This window comes from Callorhinchus milii, unplaced genomic scaffold (genome assembly GCF_018977255.1).
Source record: "Callorhinchus milii isolate IMCB2004 unplaced genomic scaffold, IMCB_Cmil_1.0 Scaffold2, whole genome shotgun sequence".
In the NCBI taxonomy this organism is placed as follows: Eukaryota; Metazoa; Chordata; class Chondrichthyes; order Chimaeriformes; family Callorhinchidae; genus Callorhinchus; species Callorhinchus milii.
The window spans coordinates 16,618,188-16,639,150 of record NW_024704743.1 but is presented as its reverse complement, the minus strand read 5'-3'; the positions used below and the strand labels follow the sequence as shown (position 1 = coordinate 16,639,150).

The 20,963-nt window shown below is 46.0% G+C and overlaps 1 protein-coding gene and 1 non-coding gene across 2 annotated transcripts; both read right to left on the bottom strand.

Moving 5' to 3' along the window:
• Positions 1 to 658: 658 nt before the first annotated feature.
• Positions 659 to 3,920, bottom strand: LOC103181547 (telethonin-like). Its single transcript, XM_007898116.2, has 2 exons — positions 3,663 to 3,920; positions 659 to 1,233 (listed from the first exon to the last, which is right to left on the bottom strand). The coding sequence occupies exons 1-2, from the start codon at positions 3,800 to 3,802 to the stop codon at positions 837 to 839; spliced, it is 537 nt and encodes a 178-aa protein (XP_007896307.1). The 5' UTR covers positions 3,803 to 3,920; the 3' UTR covers positions 659 to 836.
• A 5,374-nt stretch (positions 3,921 to 9,294) lies between these two features.
• On the bottom strand, positions 9,295 to 12,144 carry LOC103181546. Its single transcript, XR_488213.1, has 3 exons — positions 12,117 to 12,144; positions 11,124 to 11,247; positions 9,295 to 10,194 (listed from the first exon to the last, which is right to left on the bottom strand). It is a non-coding gene; the product is annotated as an uncharacterized LOC103181546 (transcript).
• Positions 12,145 to 20,963: the final 8,819 nt, after the last annotated feature.

Here is a 20,963-nt window from a genome sequence, read left to right as displayed (position 1 = left end):
TCTTGTTTGGAATCGAATTTACTCAGATTGTAAAACTGAAGTTTTCTCTGATTTGTTTTAAAATGTAAAAACATTTGTGTTTTCTGTGGATATTGTTTCTTCTCATTTCTCTAGGCAACCCTCTGAGTCCGTCCTGACCAGAAAAGATTTGAGGCGACTAGAGGCTCCCTATCAGACATCAAGTCTCGGATGGGCTTTGACTTCCTTCAATAATGTCCATAACTGAAGTTAACTTGTTTAGTTGTTGCCCCAACATTTGCACCACTGGAAATAACTCTACTAACCTACCCAGCTGCTCCCTTGGGTAGGAACATGTATTTTACAAATATTCTATTAGCTTTGGAATTGACATTAATTTTATTTATTCAGGTGGAAACGGCTTAATCGTACAAAACTGGGTTACATGTCACTGAAGCAGAAGCCAACAATTCTTTTGAAAGGGAATCAGATAGTTGCTTGAAAAAGAGGAACATGAAAGGACCTGTGTTGTGAGTTGTTAGACTGGGCGGCTCATGTGGAGAAACACCAGTGCAAACCTGATGGTCCAAATGACCTGTTTCTGTGCTGTAACATTCTATGATTCTTTGATCCTGAAATCGTTACATCTAGGCCATGTTAAAATGTATCTGGATGGATAACAACAGAAGCGTAAACTTAATTTTGAATAGCATTGAGTACATTTAATTTATAATCCTTACATTTCATAAACTGGAATATATAGTTGTTGAGAGGTAAGACAGCACAACCATTGATAATGACACAGTCGCACCAATACTAGAGATTCTTGCTCATCCCTCTGGTTTCAAGCTGGAATTTTGGCTCAGTTTATTGCCTTCTCAGCCTCTTTGCACATCAGGAGACAGAGAGGATGAGGCTATGAAACCTACCCTTTTTGGAAGTGTAGTATCCTTTATTGCCAAAAATTCTCCTTTGTTGAGAAACGCCTCTTTAAATATCGGATTTGAAGTTTTTCCAAGTTGCCTCATGTTTTTTTCTTCCAACAGTGGAGACCACTGGGTCCTGAAGTCTTCTTTGGCAGTGGTTTGTACTCTGCTTGGCATAAAGACTGGCACAGGGAGGACATTCTTATATGGGAGACAATATTCCATTATTTTCCCTCCTAGTCGGCCCATCCTCATTTTCTGATCAGGAGATCTCTGCAGAATGAACATAGCTTGTTGTTTCTGGTCATAGTGCTCCTTGCACGAAACGTTGTCTTCATTCAAAATGATTCTGTTAAATCAAGCACTAAGGATTAAAGTGACTATCAGGATGTGTCACAGCACCTTAGAACTAAAGCAAATCATGCCACTAAAAGTAAACTAAAGTAAAAGTATAAAACTGTAAAAGTAAACTGAGGAGGGTAAGGGGTGACCTAATAGAGGTCTTTAAAATGATGAAAGGTTTTGATAGGGTAGACATAGGGAAGATGTTTCCACTTGTGGGGGAGACCAAAACCAGAGGCCATCAATATAAAATAGTCACAAATAGATTAAATAGGGAAGTTAGAAGAAAATTCTTCACACAGAACGTAGTGGGTATGTGGAACAGCTACCACGAGGAGTTGTTGAGGCAAATAGCATAGATATAGGGAAAGCTAGATAGGTACATGAGGGAGAAAGGAATAGAAGGTTATGCTTGAAAGCTTAGTTGAGGAAGAGCAGGAGGAGGCTCATGTGGTGCATAAGCACTGGCATAGACCAGTTGGGCCGAATGGCCTGTTTCTGTGTTGTGTATTCTAACGCATTCTAATGTAAAGTGTCCAAACCTAGATTGTACCATGTTTTAGCTACATTTTAGAGTTTTCATAGCTTGTATATATTAATTTCCAATCTTTACATTATCATAATGACTGCCTTTAATTTCAACAATTTGCACTGCTCTTGAGAATCAGTTTGAAGATTCACTTTTAACTGTCCAATAAAATAGATGCTGCAAATGCCATTTTATTAACATTTCCATTCATAATTTGACATTTGCAAGAACACTTGGAAATTTGGTAAATAAATCAGTAATTTGTAGATTTAATTTGTCCACATAAGGACTCTGCACATCTCTTCCTTTCCACAATCAACATATGCATAAATCTGGGTCTATTCCTGTTGTAGCGGTAAAGAAAGCACTATGCAGAGGTGTTGTAATATTATAGCTTTAGTAATTTGAACTAAGTTATCTTTAATTCCAACAAAGCCATATCCAACGTATTTTGCCCACAAAATATATACAGTCAATTCACTTTACAGTATATTCTATGAAGCTCTTTGAGATTTCTCGACATGATAAGGTGCTATATCAAATGCAAGTAGTTTTTACTAAAACTCACTTTTAAATTTTTATTTTGTAAAATTGAGCGACTGTTCAGTTTACAGCACCAGTGAGAGGGAGGTGCAACATTTTTCCCTCTGCGTATCGTGTTAACACGCTCTAAATGTTCATGGAACTACGCAGGGCTCTGACACCTGCTAGATCTTAATCTAGCTACTTTCGTATAGCAAATCAGATTCACATAGTGATCATAGAATGTTACAGCATGCAAGCAGGCCATTTGGCCAATCAAGTCTATGCTGGTATTTTTGGCTACATGAATCATTTTATCTAATCGCACTCTCTTCAATGTTACTCTTTAATATTACTCTTTTTCAAGCATCTTTCTGATTCTGTCTTTTGCACTTACTAAATCACTAGAGAGTTCTACATTAATTTAAGGCTGTTTTTCACCTATTTAAGGTTTCTATTTAAGGTATTAGCCTGGCGCATTTGGTAGTACTCTCACCTCCGAGTCAAAAAGTTGTGGGTTCGATCCCCACATTGGGACTTTGAAGTCATAGTCTAGACTGACACTCCAATAATGTGCTCGGGGAATTCTGCATTGTTGGAGTTGCCATCCTTTAACGAGATGTTAAACTTAGGCCGTCTGCCTCTGGCGAACATTAAAAATCCCATGGTTCTATTTAAAAAGAGAAAGGAGATTCTCCCAATGTCCTAGCCAAAAATCATCAGAATTATTATTATTATCATTAACTTCATTGCTTTTTGAGGGATATTGCTATGTGCAAGTTGTCTGCTATGTTTGCCTAGAAATTCACAGTCACTGCGCTTTAAAGAAAAATTCCTGTGACGCACTTAGAGATGTTTCAGTGATGTGATAAGGTGCTATATCAAAAGTAGGAATGATTATTTTTCTCTAATTTTTAAGAGTAATTACAACATTGAAAAAGAACTAGATTCCTGTTACAGAAATCTACTAGAAGGAAATCAACACCAATCACAAGTCTCAGAGGAAACAACAGCAAATCAAAAAGCAAAAAGAAGCTGCAGTTTTTGTTTGCAGAATGAGGTGGTGTTTTGACTGTCTGTTATACTGATCGATGGAAACGGTTCCCCTCTCAAGTAGGCTCTACGCCCACCATACCGATCAGACCAATCTATGTGTCACATCATGTCTATCTCACAAACTTGCAATCCAAATGCCCTAATGAGTCTAGTAAAATACATGTGCATTGGAATGGTGTAGTTTATGAATCACAAATGAGTCATGTATTAATGTAAATACATAAGAATTTTACAAATGGTAAACAGATGAATTTTACAATAATTCCGCAGGGGAGCAACTTTGCAACGGAAAGTCGTGCAGGAAAGGTTGAGATGAAAGCATTTCTCACCTGTCGTCTGGCTTAGTTATCAAAATAAGATCTTCCCAGTGTGCAGTGAAAAACTCTTTCTTTGCTGAATTATTCTCCTTGATGTCACAGTTCAAGGTCAGACCACCACCAAAACTCTTCAACACAGAACTTGAGTGCATCTTCAATCTGAGCTAAGGGGTCGACTTTGTGGTGTATTTCACTGACTTTAGATGTCAAAGCTGTGGTCATTGGTAGATATGCTGTAGTACAGCTTCTTAAATAGATTTCTATTCCTATTCCTGTGTAGGTTGCGTCATTTAATTATTGAATTACAAACTTGGCAAATAAATAACCTACAGCAAGTATCCCACCTATAATATTAAACTCTCTTAAGTCACTTCACAGATAATTATAATAATTGCTGTCAAAACAATTCCAGCTCAGCGACTGTATTTGTAAGTAAACGTTCAGCCAATTTTTAATTCAGCAAATTCCCACTAACAGCCAGGAGGTGAATGATCAATTTATCTGGAAAAATGTTAGCCAGGATACCAAGAGAAACTCCTCTATTTTCAAACAGCATACTAGAATCGGTAATATCCACCCGAACAAACAAGGGGTAAATATATGTATATTTTGTAATGGTGCAGTTTATTGTGCTATTTATTAGGTTACTGTTATACCAAGTACGGTAGGGTGTAAGTGTGTGTAGGTGAGGGGAGAGGGTCCTTAGCAAATGATACTGCTAACACCAGTGGGGTGTTATATTGCTGCTGCTTCTGCTCACTTCCAGAGTCCCACTGATGTCACCAAGACTCAGGATGCCTGTGGGTTGGAAACTGGCCAGTCAGTTGACAACTCGTAAATATTTTCAGAGTCGCCTGGGTTACGAGAAGCAAGATGTTTGGATGCGCTGGGTCCAGCTTGTTACTGTGTTATCTGTTACTGTGTTGAATCAGGACTCCGCCGCCCATATTCTCAAACATAGTAAACTCCACCCCTCATCACACCAGTCCTCGCCAGGCTTCACTGGCTCATTGTAACAGTGGATCGGTTTCAAGATCCTCTCACTTGTCTACAAATGCCTTCATGCCTAAGCACCTCCCAACCTTTCTGACCTGCTTTCTCCCATTTCCACTGCCTGCTTACTCCACTAAGCTACACCCCAAAGCTTTGGAATTCTCTCTCTCAATCCCTCCGCCTTGCCCCCTTCTTCCCCTCTTAGATCACAACTAAGTTTTCGACGATGCTTTCAGTCACCTCCTCCCTTCCTCTGGCTCGGAGTCAGGCTCCATCACTGTTAACAAAAACAACAACAATTACACTTGTATAGTGTCCATCAGGTTGGAAAGACGTCCCAGGGCACTGGACAGTCATGGATTTTTGGACCGAGCTGAGAGTTGGGGTCAGGAGGGATGGAGGGAGGGTTGTGGGGGCAGAGATGCTGAATGCCGGACCACCAATGATGGGATGAGAAGTGCGGGGGACCTGAAGCAGGTTGGTGTACACTGAGATGGAACAAATTGAGTGTTATCACCAGAAAAAAAAGGGGTTAGAGTTGTGGAAAAATAACATGGGAAAAGAACAGGGAAATTGGAGCAGATTGCACCCTTCTAAGTAATTGGAAACTGGCATGTCTCCCACTCAACTCTTGTAACTCAAAGCCCTAAAGGATAGGATGGCCTGAGCTGGACAACCAGTGGGAACTTTGCCAAACAGTGCTCTCAGTGGCAAGCTATTCAAATTTAGCTGAGTGAACTCCAGCAGTACCCCAACACACAACACAAGTCTTGGCTCTTACCAGCCTGTGCCTAATACTGTCTAGAATTAGGTATTTTGTGTCAGCCTAGATCAGTGGTAGCACACACGAATCTGAGTCAGAAGGTTGTGGGTTCAAGTCCCAAGTTAGGACTTTTCTAACAGGAATCACATTTTCTAAGATGATAATCCAATGCAGTTCTGGATGTGCATTGCATTGTTGGAGGTGCCATCCTTTGAATGACACATTAAACTGAGGTTCCGTCTGCCTGTTCAGGTGGACATGAAAGACCCCATGGCACTATTCGAATAGAGAAGGGAGCTTTTCCCAGTGTCCTGCCTAACAATCCCCCAAATAAAATTGGTCACTTCCTACATGGCTGTTTGAGGGACATTGCTCTGATATTACTCACAAAATATCCAGTCAAATCAATTTACAGTATATCCCGTGAAGCACTTTGGGATGTCTCAACAACATGATAAGGCACGACTACTATTACTATACAAGTGTGTTCCAGACACAGGAGAATTTCTATGTGGTGGTACACATACATGGAACTCTCAGTCTGGTTTGGATACTCTTGAGCATGGTGATGGGTTTCCACCTGTGTCGGACACCCATCTGAGCCCCCCCCCCAAAAAAAAAATCCTATACTATAAATTTTCTATGAAAGAGAAACACTAATTAAACACAAATTTAAACATGAATGCATACAAGGAACATGAGTCCCAATTGTTGTTCCTTGGGCATTGTGGTGGACACCATCTGTCCTGAAGGATCATGCATAGAAAGGGTGAAGGGCACTCTGGTCATACTCGCCCGTCTTCAAGGACAGCAAGGTCCCAATGCAGGTCAAGCTTGCGGAATATAAGACCTGTGTGCAAACAGTCCTCCTTTATGGATCCAAGTTCCTGGGGATGCAGCGGAGAGGATTCCTATGGCTCATTTGCAAAGTCCAGGAACAAGCAGTGAGATGGATTTGTGGCAACACGGGAAGCAGCTGAGGGAGGGAGGGCTCCGGTCTACACTGACCTGTCATTAAAAACCCTGGAGGTGGAGGCGGCCTCACAGTCTATTTATTAAGAGCCCTGACATGAGGACCTGGATTAAGCAGCAGGTGCTGAGTAAGCAGCTGATGCAGCAGCTCCATGGGAAGGGATAGAGGAACCATTGCTCAATGGGAAGGGATGTGTGTCTGAGCTGTAGGCAGGAAGATGGTGGCAATGCTGAACTGTGTTGCCCACTGTAAGGAAATAGTCAAAATCATTGTTTGTTACCCCAAAGTGGGTGTAAGAAATATGGTGCTTAACAGTCTATCTCAAGTAAACAAAATAATAATCTAATAATAATAATCCTTGCATTTGATATAGCGCTTTTCACGCCTTCTATACATCTCAAAGTGCTTCACAGAATATACTGTAAAGTGAATTGACTCTATAATTGTGGGCGAAATGCGGCAGCCAATTGCGCACGGCAGTGTCCCACAAACGGTCATGGATTGAAGTGACTAATTTTTATTATTGTTTTTTACATTGTATTTTATATTTTATATTGTAGTTTGCATTGATAAGAGGGACTCCAAAATCAACTAAAAGGGCCAAAAGTCAACGTTCATAAAATCAGGAATGTGTGGCTTCGCTTTAACCTGACATTCATCTGATTAATGGGACTCTTGGTGCCTGGCAGTCTGGTGGGAAGACGGTCTTGAAAGGATTTTATGATTTTAAGGTGTCAAGGAAATACAATTAACTGCCAAACTGAACTTTGCACACTTGGTATCAGGGGCTTCAAGAGAACTCCCAGATTCCCAAGATTAAACCCTGAGAACCTATGGGCGTACCCTGAGTGAGGAAAAGTGACTGGATGAATCAATTCAGAAATATGATTGGACAATCAAATTGTAAACTTTGATTAGGTGGAATGGCCTCTGGCTACACATTCCTATTTCATCATCATGTGTCCAAACTTTGGGGTATAAAAGAACAAAACAAATGTTAACAGGTTGGACACAGTTAGACACTGTGGGATACTGGATCCCATGAGCATGGGATCGTAGGCTAAATAATTAGCCAAAGGAATATTGGTGTGTCAGTGTCCACAGTGAAGGTCGAGATCAGCCGGCCCTGAACAATCTTCTGCAGTTGTAAGCATGAAACTTGTAACTGTTTACTAACCATCTTGTTGCTTAATAAATTAACCCTTTGATTTATCCATTGTCTCTGTCTGCTATCTTACCTCAGAGTCAACCACATTATTAAAATCCTACACCACCAGGAAGCTTGTAGAGAGTTTCTGGTACCTGCCATCCACCCTGTGAGGGCTCAACCTCACGCTTGTCAGATGTCAAATGATCAACTTGTATCTCCTCCTCGGCTGGGGGGGGGGCGGAGGAGGTAAGCAGGATTATCTAATCCATTACCTGAGCCAGGCGGGCACACAGTACACCAGGGCACAGCTGATGATATTACCGCCAACCTGGCTCATCGGCAGCACCTGGAAAGGCAGACCAGTCATTGGGGGTAGGGAGTCATCCCACTCAACTCCTATTAACCCTGAAAGCCAAATCGCTTATAGGTGGGGAGGTCCTAGCTGGACAAGCAATAGGAATGCTTGTCAGACAATGTTCTTAATGGAAAGCTGTGCAGTTTTAGCTGGTTAGACTCCAGCAGTACCCCAATGCAGACTCTGGGGTCCCCAAGCCTTTGGCTCTTGCCAACTTGTCCCTAATAGCTTCCGGAATTTGGTAAACAGGAGAGAGTGCACATTCCATTCCAATAAATATCTCTGGGATTCCATGTGAGGTGGGAAGCAAGGAACTCTCAGCTTGGTTTGGATACCCTTAAGCATGGTGATTGGTTTCTGTATGCGTCAGACACCCAAAGGAGCAAAACAATAAGAGACACCAGGTCAGATTGTACAGCCTTTATTGAACAAAATGTACTTTCATTGTATCAAAACCCAGCAATAAACATGCAATCCAGATTGCAACCATATCTACAACTACAATACCTTACATTAATCGAAACTAAGGGTGGAAACCATGTCGACATCTAATTCATTTTCATTTAATTGTCGTGGCTCCCCCCTGGGTAACGTAAGAGAGTAGTATTTATGAATATTCCACTGAGAGTGTGCATTTATTTCCAATACACAAGAATTTCTGTGTGTAGGTGAGATAGATGGAGTTCTTAGTTTGGTTTGGATACTCTGAAGTAGGTGAATGGGTTTCCACATGTGTCAGTCACCCGGCTGATCCCCCACCCAAAAAAAAGTTGCCTATGGTTTGATGTATCTGTAAGGTATGCAGCTCCTGTCTGCCTCTGTTTATTTTCGTTGTACCTCACTGTTCCATTGGATTGTTAAAGTTGCTGTTTATTTAATTAAAAGAAAAAATATTTTTAAATTAATAAAGTGAATCCCAAAGCCCTTTTCAAATACACATTTCTACCTGTGGTCTTAATCTATGTATCAACTATATATAGTACTTATGAATATCCCACTGGTTTCCCACACACATTTTTTAAGACATTAAATTTTTAAGATATTTGTGTTGAAACAGCACTGCATAATATTTATTTTTTAAAAAATCCTCTTTAAAACAAACCAGTTGAGCATAGGCAAACATCCAGTCTACTGAGTGATTCCCTCCTCCATGACTAAGATGACTAAATCCAAATGTAGGCTTTGACCCTGCCAAAAACAATTATAACAGGGTCTCCTTAAGAACATGTGTAGTGACTGTGTCTTTGTGGGTGAACATGGCAGTCAATGTGTACGCAGCAATACTACTCAAACAGCTACAAAACTGTGAATGATCAGTTCTATCTGGGCGATTTTTGCCCAGGATACCAGGGTTACCACGCTTCTCTTTTCGAATAGTACATAGAATCTTGAACATCACCTGAAGAGGCAGATGGGACCTTAGTTTCATCCGAAGAACGGCACCTCCAACAACGCAGTGCGTCCCCAGCACTGCGTCCCCAGCACTGTAATGGAATATCAGACTAGATTGTGAACTGAAAGTTCCAGCATGGACCTTGAACTCACAACCATCTGACTCGGAGGCAAGAGTACTTCCCTCTATGCTGTAATTTGTCTGATTTGTTTTAGGGCCTAGTGGAAGAGTAAAGTTAAAGCTTAAGAAGCTGAGTATTTTGTATAGTGATGTTACAGTGAAAGCTCACTACTAATAGTTGTTCATAGACCAGCCAAGCTTGCCCTTATTACCAATTGCTCTTGCCAATCTGAACCAACAAATATGCATAAAATACCAAACTAACATCTGGACAATGTAAAGATCAACAGCCAAAAGTCTACAGCTAAGTCTCTATTGGAATAGACACCAAGAATTTTAATACTCGCTATGATTTTATATCTGGTCTCTTTCCCAACATGCTCTTTGAAAGAAGCCTTGGCTCTTTTAATCTTTTTTAGACTTCCATTTCAAGATCTTATTCCACATTAATTTGCCGTTTTTCCGTCCGTCGGAGTTCCATTTTTCAGCACAATGTTTATCACGTTGAAAAATCTCTTTCAAGTCTTCTTCCATTCCAATCTCTTTTGCTATCGGGTCCGTAGTAGCTTTGGAAAGAATATCCTTCTCTATCTCTAAACGATGTTGGTGGTGAATGAAAGGACTACAAAACATACTTTGCCTCACCATTAGTAATTGTTCAAAATGTTTTAGCAATTCTTTGGCCTGATTTTGCCTTTCTAATTGACTCTTTTTTTCATTGCTGTCATACATTTTTTTCAGTTGTTTATATTTTTCAATCTGTTCCTTATCCTTTGCATTCAGTTTCTGGATATATCCTTAAAAAACAAAATTAAGATGGTTTTCAGTATTTTGTTGTGGCACAAGGAAGCAGTATTAATAATGATAATAATAATTCTTACATTTGATATAGTGTCTTATTACATTGTCAAAACATCTCAAGAGACTTCACAAAATGTATTGTAAAGTGCAGTGACTGTTTGTAACAAACATAGCAATTACATTTGTATAGCACCTTTCACGTCAGGAGGACGTCCTTTTACGTCCTGGAGAAAAGTTGTTCAAAAGTTGGTTAACACTTTCTCTCTCTGTCTTTCTCTGCCTCAATAAAACTCTCTGTTGGTGTGTTCGTGTGTGTGTATCATATTTCTGCCGCCTTTCACCCACAAAATATATAGTCAATTTGCTTTAGAGTGTATTCTGTGAAGCGCTTTGAGATGTCTCAACGATGTATCAAATTCAAGGATTGTTAAATATTATTATTTCTCCACCCTACACTGCTGGCCCACAGTTGTACTCTATAGAAAATGGGAAAGAGACAGTTTTTAGGTGTGTGCTAAAGTGATGAGACACAACAGTGTTTTACTGAAGTAATCCACAAAGTAATCCGCTTGGGAAGTGAGGCCTTTGATTTGTTTGGTCCTTTGCTGCTTCCAAATTAATGAGCCTGATCTCATTCTCTAAACTTGTTGCCTCCATCATATATCGCCCTGCCGGGAATAGAACCCGAGTCTCTCGCTTGCGAGGCGAGAGCTCTAACCACTGAGCTACAGGACTCCACTTTCCAGTAAGCAGGATGAGTCCCTCCAGGGAGAGAGTGCGCATTCAATCCAACAATCTATCTCTGTGATTTCCATGTGTAGGTGGGATGCATTTAACTCAAGCTGTAAGGTCCTGCACCTCTATCCACCTATTATTTTACAAGATTATCACATTAGTAATCAAAAGGTAAAATCTCAATACTCACTAACTGCCGTTCCGAACACTGCAGCCAACACTGCATATTGCAATGGATTTAGGCTCTGCCCGGCTTCTGGTTCTCTTTTAGCATTGTTCATGGTGGTGCAGTCAGCTGTCAGCTCAAATACGATCTGCTTTAAGGAATGACAACTGTTCAAAACTATTTTATGAGAAGCGAGAATTACAGCAAATAGTAGATAATAGTAAATCCACTGAGGTTAATATTTCTAAATGTATTTGCCCAACTCCTCACCACACAAGCTGAAGAGCATCCAGAACTCTGCAGCATATGTGCCCTCCTGCACCAGGCTCCATGAGCCTATCATGGCCTATGGCTCCCTCTCCCCTAGTGAATCAAATTCAGGATTCTTGCTCTTGCAGTCCAATCCCTCCAACCTCTGCGACCTCCTGCTAAACTCCTGCCCTAGCCGCTTCCACCACTCAGTGCACGCCGGCTTGTTTCACGTCCTCTCCTCTCTTCACTCCACCATTGGTGGGTGAGAGTCCAGGTACTCTGCCCACAGTCTATGGAGACCTTCACCTTGCCCGCTTCCTCTCCTTTTTCAGGGCCAACATTGCAACTTGGCTCTTCTACCTGGCATTTGACACCATCCCCCTCCACAGCTCCCCGAGTCAGGCTCCCAGCCACTTCTTTGCAGCGCTTTGAGAGATCTTCTTGACGTAAAAGGCTGGTTATTTTTGGTCATTTGTTATTTTTCTCAGGCTGGTTAGTTTTCGTCTTCCTATCCCAGGAATACTGAAGCTAATTGGCATGTCACCAATACCAGCCTGGCTCAGATCATCTGGCTTGATATACACCAGGGAATGAAGGTGTCATTGGATGATTTGTTTGGCTCAGTACCATATCAAATGATCCATTTAATCATCAAGGAAACAGCAGAACTGTAAATTAGGTCTTTAAAATAAAGATGTAAAACCTGTAGGACAGGAATGAAGGGATATATCTCATAGCAACAACTTGTATTTATACACCACTCACATGACGGAATGTAGCTCAGTGGTTGGAGCACTCGCCTCGCAAGCAAGAAGACCTGGGTTTGATTCCTGGCAGGGAAAAACGTTGGGCAAGTTTTCTTACTCCACACTCCTCTTTTACCTAGCAGTAAATAGGAATCTAGAGATTAGTTGAGGATTTTCTAGTGGCCCACAAAACAGACTAGAAGATGTGAAAAGGCGCTATATCAAATGCAAGGATTATTATTATTATTATCAACAATATTTTTGTGCTTCACTTCCAGAAACATAACATTAACACAGCAACTTTTTCATGTTGGAAGGACATCTCAAAGCGCTCGATACTACCGGCTGGGCACCTGAGCTGGGGGTGGGAGCTGGGGGAGGTGGGATGGGAGAGGAAAACATGATCGAAGGTGCAGGAGGAAGGGAGGGACAACAGGAATGGAGCTCCAGAGAGTGGGATCAAAATGGTGATGGTGGAGCAGATGGGATTAGGGGACATGAAGCAAATGTGTTGTGCAAAAGGAACGTCTCGGTCGGGAGATTGAAGAGGAAGGATGAGGACGGGGGAGGGGTGAAGGCTGTGGAGGATTTTCTCACTGGGAAAGATACAGTTTTGTGTGAGGAAACTGCACGACACGTCGCTCGGTGTCTGTACTCGGGTCCCCCCCTCCATCCCGCTGCAGCCGAGGGAGACTCCCATCGTCTACCCTGACTGTAAACCACAAAATGCACCCCCTCAATTCTCCACTCTTTCTGTTTCTCTCTGTCTCCCTCTCCATCATGAGCTCTCTCTGTCAATCATTCACTCTCACACTCACCCATACTCGCTAATCTCACACTCTCTCTTCCCCTCACCCCCTATCTCACACTCTCTCTCTCTCTTCCTCTTTCTCTCAATTACTCTCTCTTCCTGTTTCTCTCTCAATCACTCTCTCTCCCCCTTCTCTCTCAATTATTCTCTCTCCCCTCTCTCTCTTAATCAGTCTTTCCCTCCTCTCTCAATTATACTCTCTCCCGTACTCTCTCATTCACTCTCTCAACCCCATTCCCAATCACTCTCTCTCTCCTCCCTCAATCACCCTCTCCCCATTCTCTCTTTCAATCGCTCTCTCCCACCTCCCCCTCTCTATCGTTCTCTCTCTCCCCCCTCTCTCGCAATAACTCTCTCTCCCCATGCCCACCCTCACCCTTCTCTCAATCACTTTCTCTCTCACACCTTTATCTCTCCCAATCACTCTCTCTGTCTCTTCCCCATCCCCCCCACCCTTTCTCTCTCAACCACTCTCTCTCACCTTCAATCTGCCAGATGCCTCACTATTTGGCAACGGGATCAGCTGTTTTCCCAGCCTCGGTGGCTCACTGTCCTACATTGGCAGGAGTTGGGATGACACACTTGTCTTCCTCTCAGCTCAAGAGGGAATCCCTGACAGACTGCAGCAAAGGACAACATTATTTCCACTCCCTGCGCATTGAGCTGCTGTAATGAGAAACATTTTTCGCCGGAGGGAGGGAGTGGGTGGCTCGATGGTGGAAAAGGTTCTCGGGCTAGATGAAATCATCCCTGGGCTGGATGTGGCCCGTGGGCCGTCAGTTGGACCACCTTGCTGTAAGGTGACATCTCAGAGTACTTGGCGTTCCATAAAAACTCCAGAATGTTTCAGGCAGGACGAGTTGCATAAACTGTGCAAGATTCAGGTTCGCGTTATTTTAAAACAAGAATAAATTACCGAATAACAACAACAACTTGTATTCATATAGCTTGTGGGGCACCGCTGGAGCCTCGAGCAACTGAAACCATCCTGCTTCATCTCTCCTGATTTTTCCATGTTGCATTTGTCCTCAACCTTTCCTTCCACATAAACTCTCAGAACTACCTTTATGGTCACTTTGTTGTTTTTGTTATCAAATAACACCCAACCACCTGCGAGATAACACTGACCAACCTGTCATCCCTAATCACTTTCTGATTCCCTTCACTTCTCAAATCCAGATACCCTTCCCATAGACATAATCTCTTCAAGATACTGTTGACATCAATAATGCCATGACACTGGATTGGCACCACTTTGACTCTTCCTTTGGAATAAACAAAAGTGACCTGGGGTGGTTTATCCAGTAAAAATCCACTCACTTGCTCAACCATAGCATTCCTAAATTCTAATAATATGCTCCGGTACTTTCTGGTCCAGTCCTCAAACCTGCGTTGATCTCCCACCAGCATACCCCATACTTCAGTCACAATTGATTACAATTATTACCCAGTGCTCACAGACAGTCAACAGCAACAGCTTAGTTCACAGCACACACTGAACGACGCTGCTTTCTTCATTCACAGAAAACAAAAGTGATACAATCAGACCATGGACACCACCCCTATATCAATCGCACCATCTTCTAGGGTTGGGCAGATTATATTCCTTGACTACATGTGACCATGGAAGATTCCAATTTGCAAATTTGTGTTGTCACACCCAGATAATTCACTGTACTGGTATCAGTCTGGCTCAGATGGTAGACTCTCATCATGTGGGTCAGAAGATTCACAGTTCAATTCCCATATCGGGACTTTGAGTTTGTAGTCTAAGATGACACTCCAGTACAGTGCTGGGGGAGTGCTGCATTGTTTGAAGGTCTGACGTGTACACAGAAATCAGAGAAGCAGAAATCTTTAGTGTGTCTGAACTATCCTACCAGCCTGCCACTCTAACAGTACTATTCTAATAGTGCTATTCTAACAGTTTTGTTAAGCAGAATACTGCAAAACTATGAAATAAGTTTTCCAAACAAACAAGTACTTGAGTAATATCGGTACTTCAACTATTTTTATAGGGACGCATAAGATAAGAAAATAATAATAATAATCCTTGCATTTGATATAGTGCTTTTCACGTCTTCTAGACATCGCAAAGTGCTTCACAGAATATATTGTAAAGTGAATCTTTTAAGGATTATTATCCTCGGGAAAGCGATCTGTCAATCGACTAACAACCGTGTTCCTACTTACTGCTAGATAAACAGAGGTGTGTGGAGTAAGGAAACTTGCCCAATATTTCGCCCTGCCGGGAGTAGAACCCAGGTCTCACGCTTGCGAGGCATTGAGGCGAGATATCAGAGTTATCAAGGAGGCTTGATGACTGCCTTTTTCTCAAATTGCATTAATAACCCTTGCTTCCCAAGTTTCTATCTGTCTCCCCTTTGATTCTGAATTTACGGTGATCTGTGGTGATGCATTCTACATTCTAAGTGCTTTGTGTGTAGAAATATCTTCTCCATTCGCTCTTAACTGCCTCAGATATCATGCTAAAATTGTGCTTCGTTTTTTGGCATTATCAAATAATTCCCTATCTACTTTGTCAATATCCTTCATTATCTTAAATTGGTTATTGATTCTGAACCATATGGCTGTTTGTGAGACTTCGCTGCATGCAAAACGACTGCTAAGTTTGCCTCTATAAGAAAGACCCAGTCATCCCACACTTGACAATAATTTCGGCAAAGCAGTTTAAGATTGAAAGCTGTTTTTAAATACAGAATTTCCTTCAAAGGGAATTGAAATCCAAGCACTTACAAGCAACTTCAAACCTTTCACAGAAAATAGATATAAAGTTGCAAAGGGCAATTTGTGATACCAGGATGTTTTTCATTCCTCGAAGGGTAACTAATGACCAGAACACTATTATAAAATCATAGAATTATACAGCACAGAAGGAGACTATTCAGCCCATTGTGTCTGTGCCAGCTCTTTGAAAAGAGCTAACCAAGTCACACTCCCCCCGCTCTCTCTCCCCATAGCCCTGCAAACTTGCAAGTGTTTACAGGAACCCAGGTGTGGTTATTAAATTTTACACTGAAACCACAGGTGCTTCTTGATATTGTTAGACTCCTAATCATCAGTTTCATTTCATTGTGAAATGACAAAGCAGTTGAGCAGGAAAGGACAGAAAAACAATACATTTATATAGCGTCATTCCCGTAAGGCTGGGTGTTTCAACCTTTTGGCGGTTTTCGCCCACAAAATATACAGTCAATTCAGTGTATTCTGTGAAGCTCTTTGAGATGTCGTAACTACATGATCAGGCACTAGATTAAATGCTGGGATTATTATAAACAATATTTTTGTGTTTCATTTCCAGAAACAAAACATTGACGCAGCAACTTTTTACTTTTAACTTTTACTTTCTGTATTTGTTTCTCATCACCACCACGTCCGTAATGCAGTTGTATTGATTGTTAAAATTTAGCGGAGATTGCCTGTGCAGGGTTGGGTGGGGGGCTGGGCTGGCTGGAGGAGTTGGGGGGCTGTACTGGCTGGTTGGGTGCTGGGCCGGAGGGGTGTTGGGGGGGTGGGGTGGCTGTGCTGGGTGTGGGGTCTGTGCTGGGTGAGGGGGCTGTGCTGGGTTGGGGGGTGGGCTGTGCTGGGCGGGGACACTGTGCTGGGTGGGGAGCTCTGCTTGGTGGCCAGGGCTGGGAGGGGGCTCTGTGCTGGGTCTGGGCTGTGCAGGGCGGAGGAGCTGTGTTGGAAGGGGGGGGGTCTGTGCTGGGCAGGAGGAGACTGTGCTGGGTGGAGGTGGGGGCGCTGTGCTCGGCAGGAGGGGACTGTTCTAGGCGGTTCGAGGAGTTGTGCTGTGCTGTTGGGTGGGCTTTCCTGGGCGGTGGTGATGCTGTGCTAGGTGTGGGGTTGCTGTGCTGGGCAGGAGGGGACTGTGCTGCGCAGGAGTGGACGCTGCTGGTTGTTTGTGGGGGACTGTGCTGGGCATAGGGATCTGTGCTGGGGATTGGGGGAGGGCTGTGATGGGCGTCGGGTGGCTGTGCTGAGTGTGGGAGGGTTGTGTTGGTGGGGGGCTATGCTGGGAGGATCAGGGGCTGTGCTGGGTTAAGGGGGGGCTATGCTGCGTGGGTGACCGTGGTCAATGCTGGGATCTGTGGTGGGCGGATCGGGGGGGTTTTGCTGGGGCGGGGGCTATAATAATAATAATAATAATAATCCTTGCATTTGATATAGCGCTTCTCACGTCTTCTCGACGTCTCAAAGTGCTTCATAGAATATGGTGTAAAGTGAATTGACCGTATATTTGTGGGCGAAACGTGGCAGCCAATTGCGCACAGTAGTGTCCCACAAACAGTCGTGGATTGAAAATGACCAATTTATTATTGTTTTGTTTTGGAGAGATTATCATTAGGCGTGGGGAGTAAAGAAATTTGCCCAAGGTTTCGCCCTGCCTGGATTTGAACCCAGGTGTCTCGCTTGCTGGATGGGGGTGCTTTGCTGAGTGGGGGGCTGTGGTTGGCGGTGGGGATGGGGCTATTCTGGCCTGGTGTGGTGGGGGGGCTGTGCTGGGTTGGGGGCTGTGCTGGGTTGGGGGCTGTGCTGGGTGGGGGGGATGAGCTAGGTGCGGGGAGGTGCTGTGCTGGGTGTGGGGGCGCTGTGCTGAGCGTGGAGATTTGCTGTGGTGGGGATTGCTATCCTGGGTGTGGGGGGTGCTGTGTTGGGTGTTGGGGGTTGCTGTGGTCGGTGTGGGGGGTGCTATGCTGGGTGTGGGGGGTGCTGTGTTGGATGTGGGGGGTGCTGTGCCAAGAGGGTGGGGACTGTGCTGGGAGGTTGGTGAGGGCCTGTGCTGGTCGGATCGAGGGGCTGTGCTGGGCACGGGGACTTTGCTGGGTGGGGGGCTGTGGTCGGCTCGGTGGGTGGGGCTCTTCTGGCTGGGTGTGTTGGGAGGGTTGTTCTGGGCAATGGCCTTAACGGAAACCACACCGACTGCCCCATTCCCCACCACACTCGCCAGCCAACCCGGACACAGACCCAGGGAGCCAACCTCTCCTCCCTTATCCCCATTTCCCCCACCCCTGCCTCACAACCTGGACCCTCCTCCCCTCCCACACATCCTTCTGTCAACCGCTCCATCCACATCGGACTACAAAACGTCCGCTCCCTCTGTAACAAGGCCCTGGTCATCAACGATCTCATCCTTGATGAGAGCGTTGACATCATGGCCTTAACGGAAACCTGGCTCACCCCAGGCAACACCTTCCCCCTCACGGAGGCCACACCACCCGGCTACACCTCCCACCACATCCCTCGCCCCAACTGCCGTGGCGGTGGTGTTGCCCTTATCTCAAGGACACCACTTGCCCTATCCCCCTACTCCTCTGGCTCTTTCCCCTCTTTCGAGTACCTCACCCTCTCCCACCCCTCCTTCCTCTCGCTCAAAATCCACCTCCTCTACCGGCCGCCTAAAACCTCTCCCACCTTCATCTCCGATATTTTGACACTTCTTACATCTCTCTGCCTCTGCTCTGATCGCCTCATCATCCTGGGCGACTTTAACCTGCACTTCATCCCCTCCTGCTCCATTTCCCCAGACTTCTCTTCCCTGTTCTCCTCATTCAACCTCTCCCTCCACATCAACTCCCCCACTCACAGTCACGGCCACCCACTCGACTTGGTCAGTGTCTCGGATGTCACTATCACCGACAAGGCCGTCTCCGACCACCACTTCATCTCCTTCATCACCTCCACCGCCCCTCCCCACCTCCACCAGACCCACCACCATCTTCTACTGCCCCTGGAAGAAGTTACCCCCACAATCCCTAACCGCTGCCTTGGAGTCCTCTGAACTCCTCTCCCTCTGGCCTTCAACCCTCACTGACCCCTCTTCTCCTCTCACCCTCCTCCACAACACCCTCTCCTCCACACTCGATACTCTTGCCCCCATCACCTCCAGTACTGTCTCCTACTCTCGCTCCTCCCCCTGGTTCACCACCCACCTCCGCTCACTGAAGAGCCAGGTGCGGGCCGCTGAACGCACCTGCGTCAAATCTGGCCTAACGGTCCACCGACAAATCTGGCTGGACCTCCTCAAAATCTACCACTCCACTCTAGCCTCGGCCAAGTCATCCTTCTACTCCAGGATAATCCTGGAGGTGAAGAACAACCCCAGGCTACTGTTTTCTACCACATCCCGACTCATCCGTCCCCCCCCGCTACCCCGCGTCCTGGATGAGGGCAAATTTCCTAAAGTTGAATGTGAACAAGTCTGAGGCCCTCCTGATTGGCTCACGCCAGCGCCTCTGGTCCTCAGGCTCTGGCAGCATCAACCTCCATGGTTGCACACTTCAACTCACCGCCAGTCAGGAGCCTGGGTGTCTTGTTCAACCCTCAACTGTCTTTCTCCCCCACATCCAAGCCATGACCCGCTCTGCTTTCCCTCACCTCCATAACATCGCCCGACTCCGCCACTACCTCACCCCTCAGGCCGCTGAAACTCTTGTTCATGTCTTCATCACCTCCAGGCTCGACTGTGCAAACACTCTGCTTGACGGCCTTCCCAACTCCTCTCTCCACAGACTGCAGATAATCCAGAACGTTGCAGCCCGTGTCCTCTCCCGCACCAAACTCCGTGACCCCATCTCCCCCACTCTCGCCCGACTCCACTGGCTCCCTATCCTTCAGAGGATCCAGTTCAAGATACTGGTCCTCACATACAAAGCCCTCCATGGCCTCGCCCCACCCTACCTCTGCGACCTCCTAACCCTCTACCGACCCGCCTGTTCCCTCCGCTCAGCCGGCTCTGGCCTGGTCCACGTCCCCCGACCCACCCGCCCCACCATTGGCGGGAGAGCCGGCAGCCACTCTGCCCCCAACATCTGGTATTCCATCCCCCAGTCACTCCACCTCACCCCCTCCTTAGCCTCCTTCAAGTCTCGCCTCAAGACCCTCCTCTTCGACCATGCCATCGGCCACCCCCCTTCCCCTCCCCTCCCTTCCCCCCACCTGACCCCAGCTCGGGTCTGAAATGCTGTACTGTGTCCAGCGCCTTGGGATGTCCTCCTGACGTGAAAGGTGCTATACAAAGGTAATCTTGTTGTTGTTGGGGGGGGGGGGGGGGCTGTGTTGGAGTTGCTGGGAGGGTGCTGGGTGTGTGCTGGGGGGGCTACGCTGGGTGTGTGCTGGGGGGGCTGTGCTGGGTGTGTGCTGGGGGGGTTGTGCTGGGTGTGTGTGGCTGTGCTGGGTGTGTGCTGGGGGGGCTGTGCTGGGTGTGCTGGGGGCTGTGTGTGCTGGGTGTGTGCTGGTGGGGCTGTGCTGGGTGTGTGCTGGGGGGGCTGTGCTGGGGGGGGGCTGTGCTGGTGGGGCTGTGCTGGGTGTGTGCTGGGGGGCTGTGCTGGGTGTGTGCTGGGGGGGCTGTGCTGGGTGTGTGCTGGGGGGCTGTGCTGGGGGTGTGCTGGGGGCTGTGGCTGTGGTGGGGGGTGTGCTGGGTGTGTGCTGGGGGGGGCTGTGCTGGGGTGTGGGCTGTACTGGGGGGGGTGTGCTGGGTGGTGTGGCTGGGGGGGCTGTGCTGGGTGTGTGCTGGGGGGGCTGTGCTGGGTGTGTGCTGGGGGGCTGTGCTGGGTGTGTGCTGGGGGGCTGTGCTGGGTGTGTGCTGGGGGGCTGTGCTGGGGGGGGCTGTGCTGGGGGTGCTGTGCTGGGGCTGTGCTGGGTGTGTGCTGGGGGTGCTGTGCTGGGGCTGTGCTGGGTGTGTGCTGGGGGGCTGTGCTGGGTGTGTGCTGGGGGGCTGTGTAGGGTGTGTGCTGGGGGGCTGTGCTGGGGTGCTGGGGGCTGTGCTGGGTGTGTGCTGGGGCTGTGCTGGGGGTGCTGTGCTGGGGGGGGCTGTGCTGGGTGTGTGCTGGTGGGGCTGTGCTGGGTGTTTTGCTGGGGGGTGTGCTGGTGAGTGCTGGGGGCTGTGTGGGGTGTGGTGGCTGGGGGCTGTGCCTGGGTGTGTGTGCGTGGGGGGGGGCTGTGCTGGGTGTGTGCTGGAGGGCTTAGTACTCTTACGATAGCTGCGTCACTATATTCAGTTAACGTTGATGCTCCTTAATACGGATGATACTC